A 9,034-nucleotide genomic window follows, 5' to 3' on the forward strand; every position below is an offset into this window, starting at 1 on the left:
AACCATGTTGACCACTCAATTTATGTGGCATTTATGATCAATATACTTGAGATACAGAACAAAGAAACTGCTGAAAGATCTAATTATGAATTATCGATAATTCGAATCTCTCGCACTGCGTAGAATTTGGTTTGATTTAATTTGGAAGGTTTTACCAATTTCCCATTTATTACATTCCGATGTCAGTCATAAAAAAAAACTATTCATTTGATTGCGAATCCACTAGCTCGCATCATCTATAATTGTTTTAGAGAAGGAATCTTCCCTAGAACTCCCAAAATCGCTATAGTTAAACTTCTCTATAAAAAAGGTAATACAAACGATTCGGATAATTATCGGCCAATCAGTTTATTAATTTCATTTTCAAAGATTTTTGAGTAGGTACTGGGGATTCGTTCGTTAAAATTTTTCCAGAAACATCAAATTTTATGTAACCACCAAAATGGTTACTCTAAAAGCAGAAACACTGAAACCACCATATTCGAGTTGACACAGTCGGTAACTAAATCACTGGAGAATGGTGACGTTCCTGTAGGTGTTTTTTTGGATCTCTCGAAGGCATTCGATACTGTCGATCATGATGTACTTTTGAAAAAATTACATGTTCACGGAATAAGAGATAAACAACTTGAGATTATCCATAATTTTTTGAAGGATCGGGTCCTGAGAGTGTTAATTGAAGTTAACAGAAATAAATACGTTTCATATGATGCAACGGGGTGGTACAGGGTAGTATACTCGGGCCGCTCCTTTTCTTGATCTATATAAATGACCTTCCACTTGTGTTACACGATGGTGTATTGGTTATCATGTACGTAGATGACACGAACATCATTGCTTCCGAGGAAAATATTAACTCTGCAATTTCTGCGAGTGGTGCCGGAAAAATGGTCTGAAAATTAACACAACCAAAACCGAGTGTATGATTTTTTCTACGTACAAAAAGCCTAATGACCCAGCTTCATTGCATTTACTAGGTCACAACATTCAGATATCAGCTAGCACTAAATATCTCGAAATTACTTTAGATAGTTTTCTGAACTGGGGTGAAATTCTAACAAGCCTCAATCAAAAATTAACATCGGTCATATATTCATTTTGGGTGTTATCGCAACAAGTTGACCAAAGCGTGATGTAAGTTCTTTATTTCGCCAACTTTCAAGCACACTTGAATCATGGAATAATTCCTTGAGAAGGTTGTTCTGGTATTGAGCGGATCGTTGTAATGCAAAAGTCCGCTATAAGAATCACTTATGGATTGCCATATAGACAATCAGGCAGAGGTTTGTTCAGGAAGAATAACTTCTTAACTTTAGCCGGCCTTCACATCTTTAGATGCCTTTTATTTTTTCACCAAAAAAGGCATGGTTATTTCAAATAACACGAGAATAGAAATAATACAAGACGTAGACTTCCATTGCATTATCCCACACACTCTCTTACACTCACTGAAAGGAATGTCGAATACATGTGCATCACATTTTTCAAAAAGATACCTAAAGAACTACAAGCTATTGATAGATTTAACATATTTAAATCCAAATTGAATAGGTTGCTTATAGATATGGAACCCTATTCTGTTCAAGAATTCCTTGCAACATGAGATCTAAACGTTCATTGCTCCTTTGTCAATATGCTATAATATTCTAGTGAAATAGAATTATCTATAGTTGTTGACGTGTTCTCCATACATATTCAATGTGTTTTTGAGAATAAATTTCTATTTTTATTATAAATTAATGTAGAAGTATCGTACAGACTAAAAACTTTCTAGGAATAAAACACACTCGTCGAAATATAACTCAAGACTAACATTATTTCTAACGGCATAGAACCATAATATACCTGTGGTACATAGAATATTAACAAGGGTGGGGTTTGTGGTACACGGTATACAAAATTGATTGACATCAAACACTTATGCTATAATTCACGCTATTCAGTTTTTTTCTGAGTTCATCAATATGTGATTCCCAATTCAAATATCTATCAACTATCACACCCAAAAATTTGGCGTTATTTTGAATATCTTCTTCCTGATCATTGATACTGATTTTCCTGTGGTCCATATTCTTGTTAATACTGAATAATATATATTTTGTTTTATTCTTGTTTATTTCAAGTTGATTCTGCTGCATCTAGGTAAGTACCTTATTCAAAGCATCTGTTGCATTTATTTTTAACTCATTGAAATTGTTTCCAGCTATCAATATATTGGTGTCATCAGCATAATTCACTATTCTTTGTCCACTACCATCCAGTACATTGCAAAGGTCGCTGATGAGAATGCAGAACAGCAGAGGACCCAATATACTGATTAAGATTAAGATTAAGATTAAGATGGCTCCGCGAGGTCACATCGATCCCGATGCATGCTGTAATTTGTGGTAATTGTGATTCAAAATATCATCCTAGTTGCATACTGAAAATATTTGGAACTTTCGTTGACAAGAATGGTGTGATATTATGCTCTGGTAAACACGAATGTGAAAAAGATGAGGAGATGAATCAACTGAAAATTAAAATAATCAATTCGAATGACAAAGATCATGAGATAAAACAACTGAAAGTGAGTCTTTCCAATTCCAATTCCAACTTAAATGAAAAAAATCAGGAAATAAAGAAACTGAAAGTGAGGCTTTCCAATTTAAATGAATCATTTTATGAGTGTTCCATGAGATCGGAGTCAACTGCTATAAATGAAATAATGGAACCAAAAGTAAATATTAATACTGATCCCTCAATCAAATGCGCTGAAGATGACAAAGACTCCCATTATAAAGACCTGATCATTGATCAAAAAAATATTCTCATTGAAGAGCTACAGGATAAAATTGAAATTCTTAAAAGGCATATAAATCTCCTTGATAAGTATGAATCATTGACAGCAGATAAATTCAAACGTGAAGAGAAAAAATATATCAATACTGACCACATTGTGACTACAAATAATGTTGAAACTGATAAAGTTATTAAATCTAACGGAATCCCGGGAACTCCAGTTGACAAAGATAACAATGTTATCGATAAGATTCCACATGTATTATAATAATAATAATAATAACATTCAAGAGAGGACCGCTGTTTTCTCAGGAGTTGTCATCTGGGAGGGAAATACTCGATACCAGTGAATTTAAAACTGTACGATATAAAAAAAACTGACAGAAGAAACATCGCGCTGATAAATGAGAGGAAAACTGTGGGACCTTCAGGCTCGCCGAATACTTCTGAGGATAATAATATGAATATTTTTTGGAGAATAACTGGAGCATCGACAGAAAACCCAGTTAAAGCTATTGAGAGGAAACTTAACCTTTTTGTATCGAGAATATCAGTTGGTACTAATCTCGAGGATTTTACGAAAATGGTGGGAGAAAAATTCCCGGAGGCGGAATGTGAAAAACTGCAGTCAAAACACCCAGACAAATATAGTTCCTTCAGAATAACAGTTGATGCGAAGAACATAGCTAAAGCTAAAACTAGCGATTCCTGGCCAAATGGTGCATACGTTTCGAAGTTTTTTTGGAGGAGTATGATGGAGAGAGCCAAGGTTGTTTAGTCAAGGGTAATGTGCAGAAAAAATGAAATGCTGATTATAATATGTATATAACCTAACCAACTTGAATGTACGATCATTGGGGAATAAAACCGACGAATTCGCAGACTTTTTGAATGAGCAAAACATTGACGTAGCATGTGTTATGGAGCATTGGCTTTCGAAGGAAATTATTGATAGAGTAAATATAGACAAATATGTTGTGGCCAGAGCTTGCTGTCGACTCTCATCGCGACATGGTGGTTCGGCTATAGTGGTCAGGAATGGCACTGACTTCAAAGAACTTGAAGAAATAAGAAACTTATCTATCGAGAAGGATATTGAAATGACAGCTATAAGGATACCCAAACAAAAATTAGTTGTGGTAGTTGTTTATCGTCCTCCATGTGGCAGTTTCTTGTCGTTTTTGTCGGTCATTGGGATGGCACTGGATGTTACTTCAGAGAGCTATGGAGGTGACCGCATTGTATTCGCTGGATATTAAAATGTGAATTTATCAGGACAACCTCGTCAAGCAAGTGAACAGCAGGACATGTTGGATGCTTTTGGCTCTTACAACATGAATCAGATATTTTATGAGCCATCTAGAATAGGTAAAACATCCTCAACCTGCATCGATAATATCTTTGCAAATTTTTCTTGTAAAGATGGTGATATTAAAACGATTGAACCTCATCTTTCCGATCATCGAGCACAGATCCTCAAAATCATTGATGTCTACCAAAAATTTGACCCAAAGAAAATTAAAACGATTAGGAATTTCACTGAAAAGAATAAAAATGATTACATACAGAGGATCAAAGGTGAAAATTGGACTCTTATATACACCGATGACGCAGAACAACAATATGAAAACTTTCACAATAGACTCTTTGAAATTTTCAACTTCTCCTTTCCTGAAACCATTGTGAAGGTCAAAGAACATAAAAAATATAAACCAACTAAAACTATAATAGATCTCAAGAAGAAATTAGAAGCAGCAAAAACTATCGCTGAAGTAAAAAAAGATGAGAGGAGTAAAGAACTTTGTAATTTGCTGAAGAGTTCACTCAAGGAGGCCATAGTCAACTCAGTCAAGTCAAGAAATCAGGGAAAACTGAATAGAGCTGAGAACAAAATGAAGGAAATATGGAGGTTGATTTATCAAGAAACGCAAGTTAAAGGGAAGCAAAACAGCATGGAAGAGACTATATCACCGGACGGGTTGAATGAATACTTTGCAATAGTAGGCGAAAAAATATTAGAAGAAGTTAATCCAACTTCAGCAGCCTCAACCACTCTTCTGAAGAACAAGAAGATAAATAATTCGGATACACTTTTTCTCTATCCTGTGACTGAAGCTGAAATAGACAACTTGACAAAGAGTCTGAAAAACAAGAGCTCCAAAGACTTCTATGGAATGTCAGTTTCATTAATAAAAACCTCAATCCCATTCGTTCAGAAACCTCTCTGCAAGATTATAAATGACTGCATTGATCAAGCGTTATTTCCTGGTAAACTCAAGCAAGCTCTGGTTACACCAATTCCAAAATCGAAGAAGAATGAAGAATGCTCTAATTACAGGCCTATATCGGTTTTGCCTGCCTTTTCGAAGATTTTTGAGTTGATTTTGAAAAACCGGTTAATTGATTTCCTTGAAAAGAGATCACTCTTCCATCCTGGCCAACACCGATTCAGGAAGTCTAAATCAACCGTAACTGCTATGATCGAGGTTATTGAGAATATTGTAGAGGCTTTTAATTATTCTGGTGAAATGGGTATGATATGTGTGGACCTGAGTAAGGCTTTTGATACTGTGAGTCATAGTATCCTCCTTGAAAAGCTAGAATACTATAGAGTTAGAGGAAAGGCATTACAGATCTTGGGTTCTTACCTGTCTGGCAGATGTCAGGCAGTAAGGTGGAATGGAGGAGTTTCAGGATTGCGAGAGGTAATTGTTGGTCAATTCTTGGACCGATCCTTTTCGTTATATATATGAATGATATCTTCGAGAACATACCATCAGATGCAGTTTGTATTTATGCAGATGATTCCCCCTTTTTGAATGAATCAGTCTCCCGGAAAAGTATCATGGAAAAGAATGAAATATGTACGAGTAAGGCACAGGAGTGATTTTTGGCTAATGGACTACTCATGAATAATTCCAAGACCCCGAATATCATCTTCACCAGTAAAACATATATTAATACATCAATCAAGTATTTAGGACTGGAATTTCAATCTGACCTGAGCTGGAGGAATCATATAACAAATTTATGTAGAAGATTATCGACATCGATTTTCATGATTCGGAGAATGAGAAAAATAGCTGGAACAGAAGTCGCAAAACTTGCGTATTATTCTTCCTTCCACAGTACGGCTATATATGGTATCATCTTGTGGGGGCAAAGTGCGGATGCTGAGAAAGTCCTACTGCAACAAAAGAAGGCAGTACGAGCCATTTTTCAGATGAAATCTACTGAAAGTTGCAGAGCGGTCTTCAAGAGAGAGAATATCTTGACCATCACGGCAGTCTTCATACTCACCTGTCTCAACTTTGTTCATCAGCACAGGTTAAAATTTCAAAGAAACTCAGATTTCCATGATTACAACACGCGTCGGAAAAGTGCATTTGCCATACCATCGGCCAGAATAGGGAAAAGCCAACAGGGACCAAACCACACATGTATTAAACTGTATAATGAACTACCAGAATCTTTCAAGAAATTGAGTCCCACCGTTTTTCACAAAAGAGTGAAAAAGTCACTTTTGGAGAAAACGATATATAGGTTGAGTGATTTTAAATTATATTAAATTTTGAACTGTGAGTTTGTTCGATTATGTGTTTTTTCTGTGTATATTCTCATACATTTAAATGTTTTATATTTATTTTTTTATATATTTGACTAGCTTAGCCTTTCTTTCTATATTTGACAAACCATGTAAATTTTTGATGGTGATTATTTGTACATGGATATATATATACAGTCGAACCTCTATAACTCGAACCTCTATAACTCGAACCCCTCTTCAACTCGTACTCTCTGAGCGTTCCCTTCACATTCTCGAAAATTCCCTGTATTTCGACCTCTATAACTCGAATTTCTATAACTCGAACACCTCTTCAACTCGAACTCAATGATGCGTCCGTTCAGAGTAAAGATCTCTTTAAGTCGAACATTCGAAAACAATCAAATCGGAGTTTTGGCTTCTTGCCACAAGGTGTCAGCGTAGCTGGCTGAGATGCTCGCGTTACCGACATTTTAGGGTATTCCCCCAACCAAGTGTGAAATACCGCGAATGAAACATCATAACAATAACACCAATCTGATTCTGGAATGAAATATGTTTGGAGTTGGTGAGATGTCGAAGCCGCGTAAACTGAAGTCTTTAACGATCGGAAAGAAGTTAGAAATTTTAAAAAAAGTGGAAAATCGTGTCAACAGAAAAATCATTTGCCAAGAATATGATATTCCGAAAAGTACATTATGCACTATAATAAAAAACAAAGATACAATAGCTAAGTTTGGTGCAGAAGTGAATAACCCTTGTGTAGTGAAGCGAAATAAGCCTAAGAAGAAAGTGAACACTGCATTGATCAAGTGGTTCGAAGCTTCAAGAAAAGCAAATTTGCCAATCTCAGGGCCCATTTTGCAACAGAAGGCATTAGATTTTTCCAGAAAATTGGGAGATGAAAATTTCAAGGCTAGCTCGGGATGGCTTGAAAAATTCAAAAAAAGGTAATGATTCTTATTGTTTCTGTTCGATACATGAGTACATGTTTATTTTTCCCGTTTTAGACATGGTGTATTGCAAAAAAAAGCGTGTGGGGAAAGTGCTGCTGTTAATCAAGAAGAGTGTGATAACTGGATTCGAGATGTTCTTCCTACAATTTTAGCTCCTTACGAAGCTGACGATATTTTCAACGCAGATGAGACTGGGTTGTTCTTCAAATGCTTACCAGATAAAACCTTAACTTTCAAAAATGAAAAATGTTACGGAGGCAAATTATCCAAGGAAAGGGTGACTCTTTTATTAGCAGCAAATATGAGTGGCAGTGAGAAATTGAAACCTGTAATAATAGGGAAAAGCGCAAAGCCACGATGTTTCGCAGGAGTGAAATGTTTACCCCTTACTTATTACAGTAACAAAAAGGCCTGGATGACGAGTGAGATATTTGAAAAGTGGTTGTTGAATCTAGACAAACATTTCCAACTTCAAAATCGTAGAGTTCTATTACTGATTGACAACTGCCCTGCTCATCCAAATATCGATCATCGATTGAAGGCAATAAAGTTGATTTTTTTTCCACCCAATACGACATCAAAATTACAGCCTCTTGATCAGGGAATTATAAAAAGTTTCAAATTTCATTATAAACGCAGGATCTTACAAACAGTACTAGATGGATTTGAGTCCAATGGCACTATCCCCAAAATTGATCTCTTGGATTGCATTCATACGTCGGCGGCAGTGTGGAGAGTAGATTTAACCCAGGAGACTATTCAAAACTGCTTCAGAAAGGCTGGTTTTGGGACACATAACTTCTATGACTATGAAGACGAACTGCCGCTATCAGAATTGAAAAAAATTATGACCAGTGAACAAAAGGTAGCTTTAGATCTCCAAGAGTCTGTTTTTAAATGTTTGGAGGTATTGAATGCTGATGATAAGGTTTCTTTGGAGGAATATATAAATGTGGACGTGGATCTTATAACAAGTGAAAATCCTTCAGAGGATGAGATCTTGGAATATGTGAACAATAAACAAGAAGACTTGGAAAATTTTTCAGAGACCATACCTGAAGATGACGATGAAGATGACAGTGTAGGAGCTGCAAGACAAAAGCCTTCTGACGCTGAAGTTGCTAAAGCAATTGAAACCATTCGGCTTGCGTTTTCAATGAATGAGGCTGCAACTGATGACGATTTAACTCTCATATTCGAAATAAGCAAGAAATTTGAAGCCTATCGTCTAAACAATAAAACATTTAGGCAAACTTTAATAACTGATTTTTTTTAATTCGTTATTGTTTTAAGATCATATTCTAGTTTGGATGATTCAAGTTATCAGAAATGAATTTTAGTTTGTTATATTATTATTATGAGGTAATAAATTTTTTTTGGAAAGTATGTGTTGGATATTTCTCTAAGTTGAACTCTCCATAACTCGAACTTTTTTCGCTTTCCCTTCAAGTTTGAGTTATAGAGGTTCGACTGTATATATATATTTCGTGCAAATAAATATTATTATTTTTATTATTACTGCCCTGAGGAATTCATAGTGAAACCTGGTCCACTTTTGACCTCACAATAGAGCCATCATTCCTGATAACAACTTGTTGCGACCGATTATCAAGATAAGAAGTTATTCACCTATTTTCATTTCGTTTTATTCCGTAACGCTCTAATTTTTTCGGTAAACATTCATGACTGATACAATCATAGGCTTTTAAAAGGTCCAAAAACATTCCAAGAACCATTACATGATTTTCATGTG

General features: G+C 35.5%; 1 protein-coding gene across 1 annotated transcript; it reads left to right on the top strand.

Annotated features, from left to right (window-relative positions):
* The first annotated feature begins 6,523 nt into the window (after positions 1-6,523).
* On the top strand, positions 6,524-8,667 carry LOC123685930 (tigger transposable element-derived protein 4-like). Its single transcript, XM_045625821.1, has 2 exons — positions 6,524-7,275; positions 7,336-8,667. The coding sequence occupies exons 1-2, from the start codon at positions 6,881-6,883 to the stop codon at positions 8,555-8,557; spliced, it is 1,617 nt and encodes a 538-aa protein (XP_045481777.1). The 5' UTR covers positions 6,524-6,880; the 3' UTR covers positions 8,558-8,667.
* The last annotated feature ends 367 nt before the right edge of the window (positions 8,668-9,034 follow it).

The sequence above is a fragment of the Harmonia axyridis genome, chromosome X, assembly GCF_914767665.1.
Source record: "Harmonia axyridis chromosome X, icHarAxyr1.1, whole genome shotgun sequence".
Classification (NCBI taxonomy): Eukaryota; Metazoa; Arthropoda; class Insecta; order Coleoptera; family Coccinellidae; genus Harmonia; species Harmonia axyridis.

Bases quoted from the DNA above. Each gene is read 5' to 3' on its own strand.
- LOC123685930 (XM_045625821.1), top strand. From the start codon at position 6,881: ATGTTTGGAGTTGGTGAGATGTCGAAGCCGCGTAAACTGAAGTCTTTA. The intron at 7,276-7,335 runs GTAATGATTCTT...TTCCCGTTTTAG, and splicing joins CTTGAAAAATTCAAAAAAAG to ACATGGTGTATTGCAAAAAA.